This window comes from Clavelina lepadiformis, chromosome 5, assembly GCF_947623445.1.
Source record: "Clavelina lepadiformis chromosome 5, kaClaLepa1.1, whole genome shotgun sequence".
In the NCBI taxonomy this organism is placed as follows: domain Eukaryota; kingdom Metazoa; phylum Chordata; class Ascidiacea; order Aplousobranchia; family Clavelinidae; genus Clavelina; species Clavelina lepadiformis.
The window spans coordinates 11193477-11217353 of NC_135244.1; the positions used below are offsets into that span (position 1 = coordinate 11193477).

Below are 23877 nucleotides of genomic sequence, written 5' to 3' on the forward strand. Positions count from 1 at the left end.
GACTGACAATCAACAGAAGGTCGCGGCAAATAGGATAAAAGACTAATTTTTACGTCATAGATAAACCTTATAGGAAACTGCATGGCAGTTCAGTCGAAAAACTATGGAGCTTTACTATTTTTTTTTTACACCAATGTGAGTGTTTGATAATTATGGAATGTACAACATTTTCGAGGCATCAATAACATAATACTTGTGAAAAATTAGCAAAAACAGATGATGGCTAGGCCATTCTCCTAAAGAGAAAATACTGTATAGCTAATACAATTACATCATTTTCGTTTCAGACAGCTTATATCAACTTGACGATTCTTTCCAGTCACCACACATCAACATGAGTCAGCCAGCTTCGCTGGCAGAAGTCCGAACCCCCATAAGCAAAATAGTTCGTAAATTTATTTTCATATAATTATACAGTAGTATAAATACTGTATTTACGCCATACCTGTAAAAATGAAATTATAAAACATGTATTTCATGTTAAATGCAGTATGTGTTACTTAATAGTATGTAATGTAAATACTGTATATTATACCATAATTCACGTTTTCTGCGTTTCTATATGTATCACCATCGAAGAATTCACAAAAATCACCTCGTGAAGTGTTTTTGCAAACACTGACGGAGAAGCTGGTTTGATAATGGGTTAATCACATGAATAAGGGCTGAATTACAGTTTCCCATTGTGAGCTGTATCAAACGTATTCAAAGATGAGGACCAGAAACTAGATACCGTTTTAGTTTTTTATTTTTCCCGCGTGAATGAAGTTAATGCCTTTATATAAGCTACTTGAAGTGCTTCATCTTGTCATCAGATATCGCACAGGCTATTCGTTTACTAAGTAAAGTATTCTTGCCATTAAATTTGTAACGATTGAGCTCCCAGAATTATGAACACCAATTCAAAAGCATAAAATTTGCAACCTACATGTACGCGTACCATAAATACATAAAAAAAAGTATTGTAACATTAGTCGGTAATTTCTGCTATACAGTACACCCATCATCGACTTGCTGCGGACGAAAATTAATTAGCACGGTTACCCACAAGATTCGTTCTGTGGAAGGGGATAGGATAATAGACATGAAATTTGTCCCATGTTTCATGAATATTGTTTTAGTTTAGAATACTGGCATATAATAAAACATATAAGCCAAAAAATGTTGTCATAATTTTTTACAAAATATTTTATATTTTGCTTGAGATGTAGGAATATTTAATATTGTTGTCCCGTAACCGGAATTGCGTAATTCTTACGTCAGAAACAGGTGACATGGCATAATGTACATACATAATGTGCCGTACAGGCTACTTTGTATTAATAAAATAGGGATTCTCATGCCATGGGATGGCACAGTGACATACTGTCATGAAAAGGTAATGGGATAGAAAAAAGTGTCCCATGGCTAATAATATTAATTACAAATATTGTATAAGCTTCATAATGTTATATCTGGGATTTGTACAACAAATCTACAGATTGTAAAGCATATATGAAACGAGAGAAAAATGATTTGTCACCAGTCATACTAGGAAACGATAACAATTGAAGAAGCCTATTTGGCTGCTCCGGGAGCCAGAAATTACAGAGTAACCATGTTGTGGTACTATCAAGTTACTTACGAAAACTTTTTGTTAAAATGTGTAAACTGGGATTCGCTGTACAAATACAAAAGAAGGCATGTTGTCGGTTGCCTTGTATTACGTTCTTCGACAACAGGCTACAATTTACAGAATAGAAATCTAACACAATACATAGCGCTTGCCACTATTAACGATTTCTGTTCTAGTTGGTATATTTCCAAAACATGGTTAAAGACAATCAAGGGGAATTCATATTATGTGATAAGATTGCGTAAGTTTCTTGGGGCCTGTTAAAAAAATTTTGTTTGAAAGTGTTTTGTAGCACACACGTTAAACTATTGTAGGCCTAGTACGTTATACAGTCAATGTTAACATAAAATATGTTTGCAGATTTTAAGCTAACAGCTGAAACCATCTTTGTTGATTGTTTTGTGAATAATATACTGTGAGATTTGTATATTTTCAAGAATATTTTGAAATATTGCATTTCCAATAAACGTGATATGCAGGCTTTCGAAAATGTGAGAACACAAATTTGAATTTTATCTATAACCAGTTATATTCAAAAGTAGATTCAACAACGCTTATGCGGAAAACAAAACTTGCTCTAACTAATCAAACATTACATTTACTTTTACCAAACAGTTATCTGAAAATTGATAAACTTTGCTTTATAACTCAAGTTACTCATAGTATAAAGTTTTGTGAGTTAAAGATACAGTAGATATAGTCTTATATGAATCCCTTCAAATAAATAATATGCCGTTCGACATGTTATTATAGTATAGTATTATAGTACAATCCAAGTTGCCATCATAGCATCAAAAATTAAGATATCATTGTCAAACAACGTCATCTAACGGCAGCTATTAAGTAATAAACTTTTTTTGCTTGATTGATTGATTAAAAGTAGTAAAGGATATAAAGACATACCACCACTGATTTACGACACGATCTTTGCACAAACAGTTTTTTTATCTGCATTCGAAAAGAGAACGTTTCACGACTGTAGCTGCTTGGTAAACATAGTTTGATGACGTGCAGGCAAAAACTTACCAAACGTGTTCGAACATGGAAAATTATGTTTACTGTTTAATAATAATTAATAATGCCATTGAACAACTTACCTAAACAGCTTACTTGCTTGCTTGTTCCAATATTTAATTACGTGGAGTACACTGGCCAGTAATTGAAACGTTTTGGAGAAACTAATCCATACATATACTATATACTGTAAGTACGTATAGTTTTTGAAAATATAGTTTCTTAGGCTTTGACCAAATTATTCTTGAACTATACTAATGCCGTACGCATATAAAACCAGTACATTAGAAACGAAATTAAGGAGCCTATATTGCGTTCATTGTTGTGCCTAAGACGTGCCTGTTTTCACCTTTTGGATTTCTTAACAAATTTCAACTAAAAAGAGTTCAGGTTACGCAACAGGTAATAAAGTAAATCCCTTTATAACTTGACTTATGCATAGAAACATTTGGCGAATTGGTCTCAGTTGCATCAATTTACTAAACGAAATATAAAATGGTTTTATATATATATAGGCAAATTTTATCAGATGTGTCTACAACAAAATCATGTATCAAAAATGTTAGCTATATGTCCCTTGTTAGCTATATGCACGAATGGCTGTAATATACAAAAAAGTATGATTCTCATTTACGTAAATTTTTGAGCTCAAAAAATTTGGATTACTAAAAAGAATCAGGAAAGTTTTGTATTTACGCAGTTTGTTTTGGTTTCATGATAAAACTGGCATTCATAATGAAAGATTACTTCTTAAATCTTCGCAAAACGTTTGAGTTTAATATTTAATTGCCGTAATATACAGTATAAAATAGTTGGCGCGGATGTTACAACTATAAATATCAATTCATTATTATTCAACAGCACCTTTGAGCGATCGACGAAATCTTCTTCATTGATTTCTAAGAAATAACTTTTAACCTCAGGCGTTTCGCCTTAAATGAGAGCGAGCTTGTATAGTTTAAGTTATTGCAAAATCTTTTGATAGTTTACTTTTAAATTATAAATCTATTTCGTTTGCTTATTCTGTATGTAAACGAATTTCTTACATACGTGTAGATCTATATATTACGCAAACTGAACCAATTATAAAACCGCTTTAATGTATTCAATTGTAGTAGGCTATGCAAAATAGCATTTTGATGCTACATTCTTACTTACGATACTGTGTTTAAGGTTGAAGCTTTTCGACGAAAAACAGCTATAAGGTCAGACCACGTTTCCCGGAACGACTAAGTTAACTTTACACAGGCTCCAGGAAAAACCGCAAAAGCTGTAAAATTGCAATGTTTCTTGAAAATTTTTTCTTCACTCACAGTCGCCTTCAAACGTTAATGTATGGTGTTGTTTTGACGAGGAAATTTGCGCCATCGCCTCTTCCTGGAAATCATTATCGCTTTTCACAGTATACTTAAGATTTCGAAACGTCAGAAAGTGCGAAGTCAAACAGCGGCTACCTTGTAACGAATCAGCTTCTAACGACAGAGTTCAATACTGAAACAGGCAAATTCAGACTATGATTTCTTGTTTCTTAACCCGTAAACTGGATTTAACTTATCCCAAGCATTTGCGTGCAAAATACGTAAAGAAAATATTGTTAAAGTATTAATCTCAAATTACTTGTTTTAGATTAAAAGAGGTCATATTGCTAATTAATTTTTGAGCTAATTTGTCCGGTTTCAACATGACTACGGTGCAAGATGAAACAAAGGTAAGGTGTAAAGTATTTTATACTTACTTTATAGGCCAGTAGAAAAAAAATGGTTTTCTGATGACAAATTTTTGTGTGCTTGGTAATGTCGTATAACTATATGACGAATTAACAGTAATAACAACGTCTTTTCCATGATGAAACAAAATTTGTTTTCTGGCCGTTGAAATACACTGCTCGTGAAATGATTTCCTTCGAATGTTATTTTAGTAAAAACAAACTGCTTCATTATTGGAGGAGCAATTTTTGTTACATTTAATATGCCAATTTGTAGCCTAAACTGATGTTACGTTAGCATTAATGTGTGTGAGCACACTATTCAGTGCACAACATTTGTGTTTAGCCTAAACAGTATAAGCTATATTATAATAAAGCGATAACGATGTTACAGATTTCACAGTCACATTATATGAATTCACGCATTGACGTCTCACCAAAACGATGCAGAAACAACATTACCATTATACTGTATGACTAATTGGATTTTTCCAAACGTACTTTAATTTTTTTTCAGTTTTATATGTGATGAAAATCAAAAACTCAGTAATCTTCAATTTTAACTAATTTTAAATGTTTGTCAAACAGTTTTAAAGCGTATTGCAATAACTATAGATAAACTTACGAAACGAAGTAAACTATATAGGTAAACTTAATGTAGGTGTGACGACTACTGTATACAAGCTTTAAGCAAACAGATTCTTTCTTTGAGAAAAACTTCATAATGCTTTAGCATGTGTAGTTGCGTTATTTTGGCAGGTTTATAGTTGCGTTTAAATAATTATTGATTACAGTTATCGGCATGTCTGACCAGCCTCTCTTGTGACCGTTATAAAGTATCTTCGTAAGCTTGAGTGGTTACCTTATTTGAAACTATTTGTTTTGGTAATTAACACTTTACATTTACGTCCTATGAAGTTAAAACTTCGACTGCAATTTGATTAACAGCATATGGCCGAGGACACTGAACTAGCCGAGTGCTTTTCAACCTTTTTGATGACAGTTACCACTTTTTTTTTCAAGAAAATCTGATCCTCACGTGATGCAGTCCAAACTGTAAAACGATTGGCAGGCTGGCGATTTTGTCATTCGTGCACTTTTTCTTGGTACTACTAATTGAAACTAAACATTTTATAGAACAATTCATACCAGAAATCGAATGCATGTCAACATTTGTAACCTCAAGTCAACCAGTTTTGCCAACGTACGTTCTAAGTAAAGAGTACAGCTTGCATTAAACAAGTTTAAGATTGGTTTAATTTGGTTTAGAGCAAAGAATACTGGTTAAAACGACGCAAAAATAATGAAGCAGCACGAAGATCACGAGAAAAGAGACGAATGAACGACCTATTGCTTGAAAGGCGGGTTATGCGTTTATCTGAAGAGAATAAAAATTTACGATCACAGCTGCTTTCAATGAAGATTAAATATGGAGAAACCGAGGAGATTAAATCACCATCTGTGGAAGGTATATTTTTGTTTTTTTTCTAACGATTTTAGTTAGAAGGAGTTGTACTGATTTCAACGTTGAACAGTAGCCTCTTGGCAGACTAGGCTTACACCATAACTGTTTTCCATAGGATAACAAAGGCGTTATATCATTTCATGATAATTTTGTTTTATAATAGCGCTCTAATTTGGTCTACACAGCATCATGATCTTCAGTAACGACAATATGTATTGATACTCTTTTAAAACACCATAATGATACGATGTATGTTACATTTTTTGTGTTAAGAAAGAGATGATTTTACTTCAATTTCTTCGGAATTTAGTCTAAACTCAAGCATAAGAAACATTTCGGGCTCTCTTGGATTTAAAGGTAAATGAATTTAAACTTGAATAAAACTAAATTGGATGGAAACCTTTGCTACAGTAGAATACAGACTGCTTAATATACAATATAGGCCTATGACTTTATAGCAAACAAAAAGGCCATTAATTGTATGACAACTTTTAACGATATTCCTTGGGAAAAAGTGAAGGTATAATTTATTGTCGGGTTCACACATCATTCATATAACTCATATAAAATATAAAATATAAAATTTTTCTTGAAATGAAATCAACATCTTACAGTATACTCTTGTTTTTGCGCTCACATAACCAAAGCTGAAACTATTTGAAACAAATTCACATATTTTTCTGACGAATTTTGGGCAAATGATTAACCGTACACCAAGATACATTTATGTTATAGTTATTTATGTATATACATAACATTATAACTTTCACTATTATGCTTAAAATAATCTAATTTGTATACTTTACTACAACTAAAGTAATTTAACCTTACACTTACAGATAGGTTACATTTATATATACAGTACATACTGATACTTACAGTCAGTTACAAATGCATACTTACACAAGAGCAGGGGTGTCTAACTTTTTTGGCCAAAGGGCCACATGCGATTTCCCAATGATTGCGCGGGCCACTTGAGTGTTTACTGTTAGTTTCTAATTAGAAAAGGGAAAACCTCAGACCAAAGCAGAGGAAGGAAGTTTTAGAAAACCTTCACATCAAAATTCTATTGTTAGAAATAAATTGTGATGCAATAAAATTAACTTGAACAGTTGTGCACCCCCGCAAGAGAGACTACAGTATATAATTATCTATCTATTGCTCTATTATCTATATTATCTATTATCTCTACTAACTATTAGGGACGGGCCGTTACGAAACCAAACCCGAATAGATTCGCCGAATATCGGCTTTATAGAAGATTCGGGCGAATACGAATACCAACAATGGCGAACCCGAATACAATATTACTTACAAATTTACTGATTTTTGTTAAAAATGATGATCTAGTTTCCCGACAAAGCTAAACTAGAGTCAGCAGTATTTACAATGAAGGTCGTTTTCCTAACGATTTTGCTTTTTCAATCGTTTTTTAAACACTATCTTTCGAAAGAAAGCGATTTGTTTATCGATTACATCATGTTACAAGCAAGACTTGAGAACTTTTTGAAGAAATTTTATTGTTTGGTTCTAATACGAATAGATTCGGGATTCGTTCGTGTCGACCTTTATGATATTCGGGTTCGCACGAACCCGAATAATCTTCCTCGCGGCACATCCCTACTATCTATTGCTCTATACTCTATAGTCTATAGTATAGGTCAATAGACAAAGAAAGCAAACAATAAATGCCAATTTCTCGGAATGTAAGTTCGCCATAAATTACATAGGCGATTCAGTTGATAATACAAGTCATTTCGAAAAATACCTCGCGGGCTACTCAGAACCTTCCAGCGGGCCACGGATTGGACACCCTTGCTTAAGAACATATTTACGTAAAAAGACAAATTTCAGGTTGTCAGTTTTTTTCTCCGTCATACCATACAAAATGCGAAGTTTGTATAATGAATAATCATGTTCAGATTAATGTTATATCATCATGTATGGCACACCGCAGCAATGGTTCCCAACCGGGGTCAGTGAATGTCATGATAAGTTTTAGGAAATTAATTGAAACGATTTTGTTTATTCATTGATTTAATATATTAATTAGTCATAGTGACCTGTGTCAGTATATCACCTTCAGGATAATAATTGCTGCCAATTTGATCTGACGAAAGAGTTGTTGTATTAAGCTTACAGCAAAAATAACGTATATAAATAGCAACAAAGATTACGAATTAGTTTATGAAAATTTTCATGTGGAGATCAATGTATTTTAAAAAACATTTTAAGGTATCCGTGAACAGAAAAATGTTAGGAACCATATTGGCTTAAAGCATCTGTGCGTTGATGGTTTCGTAGGTATGCAATGGGAAAGGTATAGGTAGTGAATAAATAAAACTGCCCATAAAACAAAGTGTGTTTTAATAATTTTTTGCTGTAATCTGTAAAAGCGTTGGGTATGATTAACTAAACATCTATAAAACTCTATTTATTTTTTCCACTTTTAAAAAACACATCTAGAAAGTAGAAAAGGTTTTTTCAACATTTCGTTTTTTGTTTCAAGTGTTCTTGTTCAGCGTTTGTCAAGCGCAGAAGTGTAATTAGATAAGACACAATCGGCTGCGCGTCCTTAAGGCCAGAAAAATGATGACGTCATATTCACACATCGGAACAGTTTCTCCTCCCTCTTCCACTAATCTTAAGACATTCACCATGTCCATCCTGAAAAATAGTATTGCAACAAAAAACAAAATGAAGTACTAACACTAAAATAAAATTAACGTGCAACCAAATGGAGGAGTATTGAGGCGGTACACACCAGGCCACATGGAAGATTGGCTTGTTTACGTTTTGCTCTATGAAAAACTCTTGTGTGTGTTACTTTTATTTCAATTCCCTTTATTTCAGTTCGGTTCTTGGTTTTGTTTTAGTGACTTTTATATACTTCCATGGTCGTATTTTGAAGTCAATATAGTGCCCCTTAGTCTCTCCTAGTTCACTTATCGCTTAAATCTCGCAACACTGGACCAGCAATCCTTGCTGGATCCAGTGACGAACGTCTACGATCGCTTTCAGCTGCAGTTCTTCACATAGAATTCTACGCTTGCCTATCTAAGTCCTCAATCAAACATTAGAAAGCTTGATGTGATGAGGCAAGAAATATAGAAATATAGGCTATGGAAATTCGCATGCCCTTCAGCAGCTGATCTTTGGTCCCTTTAACAATGTGTCCAACAACGTCGGGAGCAATGTGACCATATTATCCATAATTAAAACGTTGAAATTTTCACCAGCGTGAAGGCTCTGATTACCGATTTTATGAGTACTTATTTAAAACGTGAAAGTGATTAGTTGTATCCTCACTTTCCCAGATAATTTTACATGTATTTGCAGTTTAACTAGGCTACCTATTAAGTCACTTGCTACCTGTTGTAAAAGTTATAATTTTAAATAAATTCTTAAAATTCACTGTAAATTTGAATCAATTTATACAAATAAGTCATAATAATTTTTTAAAATATTAAAAAATCAAATAAATCTATACAAATCCAATCTAATTCATAAAGAACTTATAAAAATTCTAATACATTAATTACAATTTATTAATTTAAAGAAAATTAAAACACTTTTAAAAAATCAATACAAGTTAGTTAAACTCAATTAAATTCCAAATAATTAATATAAAACCAAACGACGTTATAAAAATAAGAAAATATTTGTAAAAACTAAACTAAATTTAATTAATCATCAGCTTAATCAGTAATTGGTTTTACCCACTCTTGCCGATTACTGGCGAAACGGATTATTTTGCCGAAAAAACGGTATTATTATAATCGAACATTGCTAAATGTTTTATAACAGGGGTGTTCAAATGATTTCTGCCATGATCCACCACAACCAAACCTGACAACGTGATGATCCACTTAATATGAATAGTTAACATATTGGACATGCTTTAATTTTTATGGTGCTTTATTCATGAAAATGTACCCTACAACATAATAATAACTTTGTAAAAGTCAAAAGTGAAGTGTGCTACAGAATGGTAGCCGCAAACTTTTTTTTCTGTTCAATATTCAATGCTTTCTTGCCTTTGTGTTTCTAATTGAACAAATATCTGCGTATCGACCAACAAACAATGTCTGCGTATTGACAGCCTCGTGTTAACCTTATCCTAACCGGGCTCGCGACTTTACTATTTTAACTAGGTTGTGGCCGACCCTGCACACACATTTTCAATCGTTAATTACTCGAAAACTATACGTCGTAAACTGATCGGATTTTTACATGTTAATAGCAAAAACATCTGGATTCTTGTATGTGTCATAATTGTAAAACTAAAGAAAGAACATTTAGTGCAAATTAAGTATTTCTACAAGTGATACATTTTTAGAAGTTTTTCTTGTTTCGCCGCGGCCCCCCGCTGTGCAGAAAACCAGCTGACCGCGCGAAGAGAAGACAAGAGAACAGTTAGTCGTGCGTAAATGAATAAACGAAAACGATACGCTTCAATGCTGAGAGGGAGCAAAATTATGCTATTATAAATTCAAAAAATTAATTTCAACACTGACAATTAGTATCCACATGAAAATACTGTAAAAAGTTTTTTTTTCAAGGCTACATTTGAAGATCCACACAAAAAGTTGAAAAGATCCGGATCGCGATCCGCCATTTGAACAACCCCGTTTTATAACATAGGAATTTTGAATATTCTCTGAGTAAATTATCCTAATAACGACGTAATCTACATCGACAGCCGATTAATCAATATTGGCAGATTTGCATGTACCATGAATTGATTTAACAATCTCTTACTTTTATACTTATTATGACACGCATAAACTAAATATCAACAATCTCATGAGTCATGACAACCTTGATACTTTACCTACTTGAGGCAGATTTGACTCTAATTAACTTGACTATATAGTTTTTTTTAATACACATTAATTTTAATAAATTTTAGATCTTAAATTTATATGAATTTATTTCATTTTGCATAGATTTATTTAATTTTTTACCAATTCTTATGATTTTATCTAAATTTATGACATTTACAACAGGCATAAAGCAAGTGATTTAAGAGGTAACGTACTTAATCTGGAAGTAAGTAACCGAATAAGTAACCAAGAAATCGGTAAACAAGTTCAACTGCGATGAAATAAATTAAAAAACAAAGAGGTTAGCAGTGACTTAAAATCTAGAAAGATTATATTCAGCATACAAGTTCAACTAACTAGAGTTTATAGGTTGTTCACTATAACACTCCACTAATCCTTTTCTTGTTCCCAACCACTCTACTTTTTGGGGTGGAAAACGGATACATACAGTATATACAGGTTAGCAGAGCATAAAGAAACTAATAACTAAATAGAACAAATATAAATTGCACACTGGAAGTGAAGTAAAAAAGTGCAATTACAATGCACTTTGTTGTTTAGCCAGTTGGGATCAAGTGAACAAGCTTATTATACCTTTTATAAGCCGCGCCAAGATAGATTATTATGGTTTCTCTAACTTGTCTTCAAAATTCGTAAGCGGCATTCAAAAGTTGTCAAAGCAACGTCCTAAGATTATCAATATCCGATTAAGCAGTTGCATTTTTCTCTAAGTCAGTTTCTCTATTGCGTCTTTATAAATCTTAAAACTTGATAATTAATTGTTCAAAACAAAGTTTAATATATAAGTTTAATAACAACAATAAAATCATTATGTCTGACGTAATTTTGGTTAAAGAGAAATCAATGCATTAGGATAAGCTTACAAACAGTCTAAAAGCTTTGAGTAATAAAATCGTATGATTAAGTTTGTCGTGATTTTTATGGCAGGAAGAAATATAAAGCTTAACGATATGACGACAAAAGAGTTTTGGGAATGGATGACAATAAAAGAAAAACTTGAGGGATTGATATTAAAAACGCACTTGACATAATCTTATTGAAGCAGCTGCTGCTCCACTAAATAAACTCGACAGCATTTTAACAGATGGGGCTCCTACAATGGTTGGTAAACGTGTTGGGTTGGTTGATTGATTGATTGATTCCTTTTTTTTCGTCAAAATTACGATGGGACAAAAATCAGACCAGTTAGTATTAGCATGTTCTAATCTGTTCGAGAATAATTACGGTAGTAAGTGCTGCGGTAACAACTATAGCACGGCTACTAAACCCACAGTTAATGATTTAGACAAAGCATATAAGTTAAACTAGTGATGTTTCCACGGGACAGATGGTTAACAAACGCTTCAATGCTGTACCTCAGTGGATGGGGAAAAATAGAAAATCCGCATTACAAATTTACAATTAAAACCCTATCCCAGACAGAAGGCCGGTTTCTGGTACCCTTGTCAATAATAATGTAGGACATTGCCGACGAGCCCAAGGGATTCTTCTTTGGAAGGTACATAGACAGTGATGTACGGAGAAATACGCCAATGCAGGTCAATTAGAAGATAGCGAGAAATGGAAACCATTTTTCAGGAAAATCATGACTCGAAGGCTGTTGGCAGTGAGTTTTCAATCCTGTAACAGGTTCCAGACTCAAATCTTGGAAATGTATAAAAGCAGCCAGCAGTAATTGTAGAAAATATTCCAAATAGGTACGACTTGAGTGTTATAAGTACCTTTAAAGTTTTGGTACCTTTGGTAGTTTTACCAAATACCAGCAACGGCATTGAAAGTCTGGAATTCATTTTTTCTAAATTTGTATTGTATTTATTTTAGGTTTAAAAAATTTAGTTTGTAATTTAGGCTGTGAGTCGAAAAAAAGAAAATTATCACATCAGTTCACTCAACGTGTTATTACCAATGCTACAGGAGACACAAGTGCTACAGTTCTTGTAAACCACGCAGGTATGAATTATAACACATTGCCAGATATAGATAAGCGACGAAAATTGTGCAACTGAATATTCCTTTATAGTTATATTCCTAGTACAAGTAAAATAATTGTAATGATATCATTTAGGCTAAAATTAATTTTGTTCATCAACTTTGGAATCAAGCAAATTGAAAAAAAATTATGTTTTACTTTAAGGTTCGTCCCAAAATTCCAAAAGTCTGTTATCATCTTTACATCTGGAAAATGATCTGGCTCGAATAATGCCAAACCCACAGAATCAATCAACAGTAATAATTCCTGATTTTTCACATTGGTTAGAGAGAAACTATGACTCTTTCGGAACAGAGTTGAGAAACAACGATTCCCCTGCCAGCTCCAGTTTTGAAAACTTTTCATCGTTTAAAACTCAGGTTTCGTCAAACTTGGAACAAGATCTATTTCAAGTCAAACCAGAAGTTTCATATTCACCGCCGCAGTCTTTTTGCACATCTAACAGTTCATGCCCATCTGATGCTACTTTTGGAACGCAGTCATTATCGCGCAACGCTGCATTTATGCCAAACATGTTAGAGACTTTACGGAACCACCTTGAGAAAGGTGATGCATATGAGCCAAGCTTTGCACCCAGTCAACAACATGTTTTAGCAGAAGAAATTCTGTACCAGATGCAGGTTTACTTGGATAAACTGGAAGGAATGGACCACATAAATAACATCCCTATTCATCTTATCGAAGATAAACATTTTAGTGTGAGCCTTTCTGTTACTAATAATAATATATTCATGAATAATTTAATTGCAATGCAATGAACATACGTTATATAGTATTCAATGATTTTGAAAAACACTGCAAGTTATAAGTTAAATAATTAATTTAGTCTCGTTTAGGTTTTAATGCTCGATACAGGAAACTATTGTCTAATACAGATATATACTATCAAAGTCTAATACAGATGCCATCAATTTTAATTTTAAATTTATCTGAATATATGTTTAGGTTAACGGATTGAGCGATAACAACATAAAAACACCACAACCACGTCTTTCACCTGGAAAATTTTGGAATAGGATTACGCCTCGTCACCGTTCTTGCGATTCTGGCTTTGATGGAAATGATGAAAACATAAAGCGTTCTACACATCCCTTGTCGCCTCCTCCAAGCCCTGACAGTACAAACCGTGTTTATTCAAAACAACGTTTTATAAGAGGAGAAGATAAAGAACCACAGAGTAAAAAGAATCAGCTGAACGACTTCATGATAAGCAAAAATGATCTGAAGTGGTCCTCTGCTGACAAAGCACTTATTTCATTCACAGAAAAGACATTTTCAGGTATAAGCAAATCAGCAAGCAGCGAACCTCAATGCGGCATACATAGGCATTCCCTTAAAAAAACTGACTTTCAACTTCCGCACAAACTTCGACTGAAAAAGTCTTCAGTAACGAGCGAATATTACCCTTTCCACTGCGACAAAGAAGTTACCTTGCCTTTGGATGAAGCTGAATCGCTTACTGATGAAAACGGAAGACAATTGTTGCGTGAGTGCAGAAATGGTGATGGCAGGGAAAGTGTTATATCACATGACACACTAACAAACACAAGAAGTCAAAGATATCCTGGAAAATCACTATAATAATTATCGTTAATTGTTAATTATAATTAACAACATAACAGTACAAATAAATATAGATAGCCTTCATACATCGTCAAAGCCAGTGGTTACACCTTCAAAATAAGACAAGACAACATTCTTTGTTTATCTACCTTATTCAGTGTTTTTTATGTTTTTGAGGTCTCTGATGCCGAATTTTATGCTAGTTTTTGTCTAGTGTCAATGATTTGAAAGATATTTCCGAAAAACGTTTTTAGTGATATTTGAAAATTATTCAAAATATTGCGCATTAACATTAATTGGGATTATAATTTTCTTTTATTATATAATTTTCTATAATTTTAATAATTTTCTTCGCTGTTTAATATCACACAACCTACCTAAATCATCTATTATTCCTTTTCATCACTCGCTAGATGATGGTAAAGAGCTATAAACTTGCAATGTGGAAATTTTTAAAACGTGATTGGTCAAAATTTTGGCTGTTTACAACTGGCAACATTTCTTGGAGAGTTGGGCTATTGGCTAAGTGTTTGTTGTTTATTAGCTAGTCAGCCGTTGAAGGCAAGGACTTTAGTTACTGGAAAAGTTTGCAGTGTACATTTGATAGGGTTAGCATGTTTTTAGGTTGTTAAATTTGGTAAGAAAAAGTAGAAAAGCAAATGAAGCGGCCCAGTTGCATGATTTTTCCTACTTGCTGACATAAGTATCATGGTTTTCAATGCTGCACTGCACAGGTTTTCAAGCCGAGGAAAAGACATGTGACCTATGCCAGTTTCTATACTACTGTTGTCATTAATTCTGAACATCATTCTCTTTGCTATTGCACTGACATAAATGGCCTTTTTCAGGAGATTGGAATGGGTTATTCAGCTTCAGAATGGCGTTTGTTTATTGACAGCTCAAAACGGAGCTTAAAAGGAGTTCTTCTTCACAATTGAAACACATATCCATCAGAACCAATTGCACATTCGCGAATCTGTGAAAATATTGCTGGACTTGACACAATACTAGAACCAGATTTTAAAATGATTGCTTTCTTGTTGGGTTTACAAGGAGGCTCAACCAAACATTCTTGCTTTCTTTGTTTGGGGAATAGCAGAGCAGATGAACAGCACTACTTGAAAAAAACACTGGCCAGTACGCGAAGAACTCACCCCAGGCTTCAACAATGTCAAAAACGCACCCTTCATTGAAAGGAGTAAAGTATTACTTCCACTTTTACATATAAAACTTGGGCTTGCTAAACAGTTTGCAAAAGCATTGAGACCAGCAAGTCGTGTCTTTCAACACATTCGCTCAATCTTTCCAAACCTTTCTGAAGCTAAAGTAAAGACTGGGATATTTGTTGGGCCCCAAATAAGGAAAATGTGGGCACCAAAAGAACTGGAGGAATCAATGCCTGATAAGAAAAAAGTGCTTGGCAAGCTTTTCGAATGACAGTGTAAGGATTTCTTGCTAACTATAGAAGAGAAGACCACATTATGATCCACATTACCAAGGATGTGGGATGAAGTCATGATGATCAGATTACATTTGGTGTTTGGTACGGGAGCTTGACACCACATACAAACGAAAGACTCTTTCCAATGTGCATTTTTGATTAGGTGTCAATAGTCTTTGTCTTACTATGTTTTATTGTGCCTTTTTAGATGTGGTACGAAATTTTTACGCCATGTAAGAGGTATTTGTAATGCATATTACTGTAACTTGAAATCATAATTTCATAAAATTATAAGGTGTGGCGGAACCATTGTGGCATAAGCTAAAAATTGAGGAATTGCGCGAATGCAATAAAACTCATTAGGTTTTGTAATAAACGGTGTCAAGTGTGGTTAAAAATCCCTACGGTTAGAATATGGGGCTTTTGCAAAGAGTAAGGCGTAGGGCAGGGGTGACCAACCTTTATTAACCCAAGGTCTACTTTTCAAGTAGCCTACCTCTAATTTTCTACCAATCCAGTGTGAACATCGCAAACCCACATACACCATTTCCGGCGTTTCTTGCTTGTGAATTTCAAACGTTTTCAAGTCCCCTCCAACATAACCTTGAACGTACCGTAAAATTAATTGTGGTGCCACATTGAAATTTATATAACAAACTTATCTCAGACGCAAAAAAGGAACAACTGAAAATGCGCTCAAAACCTTGAAATAAAAGGTTAAAATTCTTTATGAAACAATGGCAGGTTTAGCGCATTTAAAAATGTAATTAACACGTTAGTGGTTTAGCGGGTAAATAGATTTTATTATATTAAAGCGATATGGTCGCAGAAGCAATAAGACGGATTCCTCCCCATTTCCTTTTCCCATTGCACCCTTGCATTGAATTTCTTTCTGAAATTTAAATCTCTCAGCTTTAAATCAATCAATTTAAAGAATTAAAAAATGTTGTAAAAATTAAGACATTGTTACCGTTGATGGAATTTTATCATGTTGTGGTTAAGTTAAATGATATGAAATAGTTTATGATTAGATTGATTATAATCTAAACAATGTCATTAGACCTAAAACAGTTTATGATAGCACTCAACATGTTAGAAAGAAACTGCTCTTTATACTTACTCCAGATGAAATGGAAATATTTAAGAAAGTTTGGAGTCTTGTTGAAGTTTATTTAAAAACAATAAGTAATAAAAGATTTCCTAAAGTAAATTGTGTTATTAACAAATCTTTAAAAACTAATGGAACTGATAAACAACTTTCATGTGAAATTAGTTTAAAATAATGTGATAAATATAATTCTATTTGGGATGAAACTTCTTCAAAAATTTTTCTCATAACAATAAGAAATAGGTCGACAAACATCATCAACTTTGTCATCACCAATAACAAGTTACTTTGGCTCAAAGTATTGAATTATCGACATATTGTTTATTCAGAGCATTATTTTATAGTTTATAGTTTGTCAAAATATTGTTTATTAGCAGCATCTCCATTATCTGTTGGATTAGAACCTCCTTTTAGAATTAAAGTAGCTCCTAATTCAGTTATACTATTGTCATCTTTTGTTAAGAGACTTTACTTTAAATGATGAATCTGCAAAAGTGTTATCATGGGGCACTGGCTTCCACCAGAATTACCATCAACCTAACAACAAAGCCTCCTACCAGAGTTCATTTCCACCTCTAGAAGGACAGCAAAACGATCCACGAAAAGAAACACCAATTCACAATCCACCCCGATGACCAAGATACGAAAACGGGTATACCATAGCTCGCCAGAGAAATAACCCCCTATTTAGCAAAAGGATCTTAGACGAATACGGAATCCAAAAAGATCCAACCACGAACATGAGCAGAGGGAACAACACCTTCCTCCACAATAATAAACAGGAAAATGCTATCCTCCCCTCCTCAGAAGATCATCCCGACCTTGAATCAACATCAGGATATATTGATAAAACTAACTGATTTCAAAGAAGAAGAGGAAAAAGAAACGCGATCCAAGCAGGGTCTCTACAGCTCAAGTTGATTTACGGCCAGAACGCAAATTTAATAAAAGAAAACTTCAGAGAAGAAGAGGAACAAGAAGAAGATGTTTTCCAGCACAACGAAGAAACACTCGCCTCATTTGAATGCGTGTGTGGCGAACGAATTCCCAGACCGAGCAGACAGTCACCAACCTTCTGCCCTCGATGCCTAATTGTTTTATATAAATGCGATTGTGAATTGGACAATGTCAAAAAGTCCCACAAACACGGTATGGGACACTGTTCAACATGGTCGTACAAATATGTGCCGGACACAATCGCGATGAATCGCACTGCACCAAACTAACAATAGAGGTAATTAACGTATATTTTACTTTTTATTTCTGTGATCTTTCCTTTTTTAATTATGCATTATCTATCCCTAATTGCTCGAAATTTCCAAGGCCTGAACGACGCCGCGAAACGCCTAGCGCTTTTTGCAGAAATGAGAAAATCCAATTCCCACGAGACTCGCTCGAGGTCGAACAAGGAAATAGATTGGCAAAAGAACTGGGGTAACAATCAATCGTTTTTTAACTAGGCGTCTCAGAAAATGTTTCTGTCAAATGTAGTAGTCAGCTTTAGCAGTAGAAAATCAAGAATCGGATTTGGAAGGCCGCTTAATATCCGTCAACTTTAAAATTGGCAATAAAAAGTTAAAGTTATAAACGTATAGGTACAGAATGTAATACATTGAAATTTTAAAGATAACAACATTTTTTACTCTTCTCTCCCGCAGTATTTAAACGAAAATATCCCGTGTATATTAACAGGCGATTTTAGCATTGTGGACGACTCTGCGCTCGATAGAGAACCGCCACTCCAGCGTCATAGGAGAAAAAACAATTTTTGGTAGTGACGTATGTCAGACCTACAATCTCCAAGATCACTTCTGAACGCTGTATGGTGACATTAGAAGTTTTACAAGACAAGACGAAAATCAAAGTCAGTATATAGGCTCTAAACTTGCTTTACGAAAGCACAAAAAAGATAAAGCACTTTCTCGCATTGTCAAAAACAATTCTACGCCCACTTTTGAGAACGCAAAAAGCAAACTTTCAATAGTGAGCTATACGATGAAAATTCTCTTCCAGTCAATACGCCTAAGGAAATGTTATCGGTCACACAAGACTGCTACTCAAAATTATACGCGAACGAAGAACCTAACGAAGAAAGGCAGAACGATTTTAAAATATGTTTCTGACAGAATCACGGAGAACGCAGCTCATTAGGTAGACAACAAATAAATAATAAGGAAATTGAGCAAACGATAAAAACTATATCAAACGGCAAGTCACCTGGTCCAGATGGAATAAGTGCAGAATTTTAAAAAACCATTTGGCCTTTATTGAAAAAAAATTGACGGAAGTTTTAAAATTTTGACACAAAAATAAATCCATTCCTTTGGTCTTCAAAAAAGGTATCACCATCATAATTTTTAAAAAGGAGGTGATGCAGATTTAGGTAGTTATAGGCCAATAACTCTGCTCAGTACTGATTACAAAATTAATTCTAAAGTTTTAACAAACCACCTTAAGGAAACGCTTGACCAAGTAATTCAACAATCACCAATACGCGCGCAAGAATAAGCGAAGTGAGTATCCTCTTGAGGAATATTTTCCAACACACCCAAAAAAAGAAACCAACAGCGTGTATTATCTCTCTTGATTTTTAGAAAGCATTCGATTCTATAAATCACAAATGGCTCATTAAAAATTAAAAAACAATGTCTTTTCTACATAAATTTGTGAAAATTATAGGGGATCTGTATTGCGAATGCACCACAAAATTTTAAATATTGGTAAATTGACAAAAGAAATTGTGCTACGTAAAGCAGCGAAGCAGGGAGACCCCTTGAGCCTGCTACTTTTTTTTAATCGCATTTCAACCGCTCATCGTCAGAATTAACGATGATTTCAAAATTCAAGACCTCACCATGATAGGAAGGAGAGACACCAAATGCGTATGTTACGCGAACTACTCCACCTTGTGTTTAAGGAATATGACATCGCTACAATATGCCCTACCAACTATAAATGAATTTTCATACGCGTCAGGATTAACGTTTAATCCAAATAAAACAACGGGACTCCTAATTAACTTAGACCTCAGCGAAATTATTATCCCAAACATTAAACGGTCCACCGAAACAATTCAATTACTCGGATACGACATTGACAATGCAGATTTAGAAAAATTCTGGAAAGCAATTTTAAAGAAAACCAGAAGCGGTCTAAAGCTTTTGAAAGAATCATATGCGACTTATGAAGTAAAAACAACCCTAATTAAGTTTAAGATTCTCCCTATAGTCTTAACCAATTTAAGTATGTACCCAATCACCGCATATGCCGCCCAAAAGCTCCATCAACAGCTGATAAATTACATTGTAGGCAGCAAAAGTGAAATCAATATTACGTAACTACAACAACACAAACTCGAAGGAGGTTAGTTACTCCATCCCCAATCTCAAGATTTACGCGAATTTAGCATAAGCGAAAACCATAGAAAAATACTGCAGAGCCAGCATTTTAAATGAAACGATGACCACCCATGTGAAATACATTGAATACAAAATGTCTGAACCTTATGTCTAAAACCCTGGAAGTCTTCAGACTAAACAACATTCCCCACACCCAAACAGCATGCTCTCAATATAAGAAAATTTATGAAATTACCGTATCAACCATTATAAACTTTCAAAAACCTAGCTGGCGGGAACTCCTCTTGAAAAAGTATATCAACAAGTGATAAAATCCACTTTAAAGGAAATATCCAATTTGTCGGATCTCCAACCAGATGGTAAACAGAACACGCGGAATAACTATTTAACTATTTAAAAAAGTTTAACTTCCGATCCGTCAAAACATATTACCTTTTAAAACCAAATCAGATTACGTAGACTCAATCCAGACAAGATATGCCCTTTTTTCTCGAGGGGTACAGACTCTGCCAACCACGTATTTTATCAATGCAACCCTAGTCGACAAACATGGTCAAGAACCCGAAACTTTGCCCTAAAATACATCGGTTTGCAGGCCGGTAAATACTCGCAGAACGACTGGGAAAATTTTGATTACCCAACAAACAACAGGAAACAGACGGAGCAGGTTCTTAAGATATTAATCACCTCGGTAAAATATGAAATGTGGAAACTAAAAAATAATAGCATTTCTAACGTACAACCTTTTCAGCCCAACGTCTTAGGCAGAAATATTGAACGTGCCTTTTTTACCGCACCAGAAAAGTAGATAGCAGAGATTACGACATAAATAAAATTGTTAATTTATTGTAAACAAAGCCCCAACATTTTAACACGATGGATAGACCATCAAACTAAAATGTTCTTGGTATTGCACAGATGTTTTCTTATTCTATTTTTATTATCTTGTAAACTAATTTGTGTTCTCGCTAGGTTTATTTCATTTTTGTTTATTATTCCCTACGTTTCAAAATATAACATGACATATATAAGCAGACTTCTTTTCTTTTTTCCATTAAAACTGTCATTTACGTCATTCAACCCTTTTGTTGCTTTACTTTATTTGTCCCGTACCAATTGCTACCCTTTCGTGACCATTTATTAAAAAGTTTAGCCTTTCGTCACCCTTGCGAATGCGAGACGACAATTTTACTTGATGTTAGTTTTGTTTTCACTCGTTTCCTTTCTCCGTTATGCATTTTTTGTACAATATTTTTGTACAATACAAAAACTTGGCTCAGTGGTGATACGATTATTATCCAACATCTCTTTATTGCATTTGTTATTCCCTTTCTTCATATTATCATCTCCGTAACAAATATAAATTTTCAAAGCAATGGCGCCTATTCGGTTATATTGTTCTTGACAACAAAATCAAGATCGTGATCATTAGCATCAAGTTGTATATCAAGGGGATTGTAACGTTCAGGATATTTATAACTTGGTAAGTAAATCTACCTACCACGTAATTTTCCAATTAAATTAAGAACATCCAGTACCCAGGTTGAACACACAGCTTGCTTACACCATAGGGTGCTCCGCAGAAAATTAAATGGAAAATTATGCTTCATTATACTGTAACCAGCGGGTTTGCATTTTAACATTCGTCTATTTCCTTTTGATTTGTAAATTACTTCAGTTCTAGGAACACATTAGGTTTTTCGTCTATCTTTTACGCAAGAGTACAACAGTTAACCAATAAACGGTTTGTCCGTTATCGTTAAAAGATCTTAACTACAACATATGCACTATGACTATACCATAGTTATATAGGTACTAAAAAGATCCTTGTGAACTATATGGTGTAAAATGTTTAATTCACATTGCTAAACGTTCTAATCCATCTTAAAATGTTTATTAGAGTCCAATAAGTAAATAGCAAATACTAAAAAGACGCTTGTGAACTATATACAGTAGTGCAAAATGTTTAATTCACATTCTAAGTTATAACGTGGCTCAAAATTAGCGTCTAATAAGTAAATAATAAGAGTGCAACAGTTAACAAATAAACGGTTTGTCTGTTATCGTTAAAAGAACTTAACTACAACATATGCACTATAAAACAGTTTTATAGGTACTTAAAAAACCCTTGTAAACTATATGGTGCAAAATCTTTAATTCACATTGCCATCATGTCTAAAAGGTCTCAAAATCTTTATTTGATTCTAATAGGTAAATATTAATTTGAGTACAACAGTTAACCAATAAAAGGTTTGTCTGTTATCGTTAAAAGACCTTAACAAAAACATATGCACTATACAACATTAATACAAGTACTAAAAATACCATTGTGAACTATAAGGTGCAAAATGTTTAATTCACTTTCTTCAAAGTTCTAACGCGTCTCAAAATGTTTATTAGAGTCTAATAAGTAACGAATACGAGTACAACAGTTAACCAATAAAAATTTTTTTTTGTTATCGTTAAAATAACTTAAATACAACATATGCACTATACAACAGTTAAAGTACTAAAAGACCCTCGTGAACTATACGGTGCAAAATGTTTAAGTCACATTCCCAAAAGTTCTAACCCTTCTGAAAATGTGGATGAGAGTATAATAAGTACATAATAAGTAGGGCAATAATTTTTTAACATGCTGAAAAAAAGTCAAAAATTTGTCAAATTTACAGCTTTAAATCAAAAATTGTCAAAATTGCTTAAAAAGACTCAATTTCCTACCAAGTCAAAATTGTTTACAAACTGCATTTTCGTGATGTCATAGAGGTTGCACTGTAGGTGAACTTCTCATTTTAAATTGTACACCTTGAAGCCTACTTTATACTGTTGTAAATGGCCCATTATCTATTTAATGTGAATCAGGTTTTGTTTCAGTTTTGCTTTGGATACTTCATCTATCTTTAGTTTAGACAAATGTATTGAGAAGTTTTTGTTGTGTTGTAGTTGCAGTTTTTCGGCAATGATTTGTAATTATATTTTTTCCTTTTTCAAAATAAGCTAGGTCTGTTTCCAGATTTTTGCCCTTCTTTACTAAAATAAACTTTAAGTTTTTGTACAATAATGCGTAATTTAGGTACTTGAAATCTTCATACGTCAAAATTTGTCAAAAAAGTTTTTAATGTCAAAATTTTCAATTTTTAGATCAAAAAATTTCTTTTTTTATGTCAAAAAATAATCGCCCTAATAATAAGAATACAACAGTTAACCAATAAAAGGTTTGTCTGTTATGGTTAAAATAACTTAACTACAACATATCCACTATACAATAAATATAGCCTATACGTACTAAAAAGACCCTTGTGAACTATGTGGTGCAAAATGTTTAATTCACATTCCCCAAATTTCTAAAGCCTCAAAATGTTTATTATAGTATAATTAATAAATAATAAGAGTACAACAGTTAACCAATAAAAGGGTTGTCCTGTAGCGGCCGTTGGGTGTTTTGTTTGTTTGTCGCTGGATGACGCTCTCACGATGCTCCCAGCACATGTTTATAAGCACTGTTAGTTCGTTTACCGTTCTCTTTTCCGTTTTGCACTGTCTGAGCGCAGGACATCAGTTCGATTAAAGACTTGAAGTAAGAAGGTCGTACTTGTTTTTCCTTTAATATATGAGCGAAGGTAACAAACAACTGAGTAGCAACCTTCTGAGCAAAGGAGTCAGCATCGCAGCAACAGATCAACAACAACAACGTACAAGCACTACCTTCGCCATATATTCTGGTGACCTCCGACTACAACTCTGAAGACATGTCTACAACCCATGCAAGG

The 23877-nt window shown here is 33.7% G+C and overlaps 1 protein-coding gene and 1 long non-coding RNA gene across 3 annotated transcripts; both read left to right on the forward strand.

The window, feature by feature from the left end:
* The first annotated feature begins 4253 nt into the window (after nucleotides 1-4253).
* Nucleotides 4254-17212, forward strand: LOC143459082 (uncharacterized). 2 transcript variants are annotated; one of them, XM_076956049.1, is made up of 6 exons: nucleotides 4254-4337; nucleotides 5604-5802; nucleotides 6073-6156; nucleotides 12468-12596; nucleotides 12781-13334; nucleotides 13582-17212. In XM_076956049.1, exons 1-6 carry the CDS (start codon nucleotides 4311-4313, stop codon nucleotides 14215-14217), a joined length of 1629 nt encoding a protein of 542 aa, XP_076812164.1. In that variant the 5' UTR covers nucleotides 4254-4310; the 3' UTR covers nucleotides 14218-17212. The 2 variants fall into 2 exon arrangements, with proteins under 2 accessions (XP_076812164.1, XP_076812165.1); XM_076956050.1 differs by having other exon boundaries at nucleotides 12495-12596.
* Nucleotides 17213-18034: 822 nt separating this feature from the next.
* On the forward strand, nucleotides 18035-18579 carry LOC143459083 (uncharacterized). The gene is made up of 2 exons (XR_013117739.1): nucleotides 18035-18182; nucleotides 18441-18579. It is a non-coding gene; the product is annotated as an uncharacterized LOC143459083 (long non-coding RNA).
* Nucleotides 18580-23877: the final 5298 nt, after the last annotated feature.

Excerpts from the sequence above, each read along its gene's own strand:
- LOC143459082 (XM_076956049.1), top strand. The coding sequence starts at position 4,311 with ATGACTACGGTGCAAGATGAAACAAAG. Across the intron at positions 4,338-5,603 it reads CGGTGCAAGATGAAACAAAG|AGCAAAGAATACTGGTTAAA; the intron begins GTAAGGTGTAAA and ends AATTTGGTTTAG. Across the intron at positions 6,157-12,467 it reads GGGCTCTCTTGGATTTAAAG|GTTTAAAAAATTTAGTTTGT; the intron begins GTAAATGAATTT and ends TATTTATTTTAG.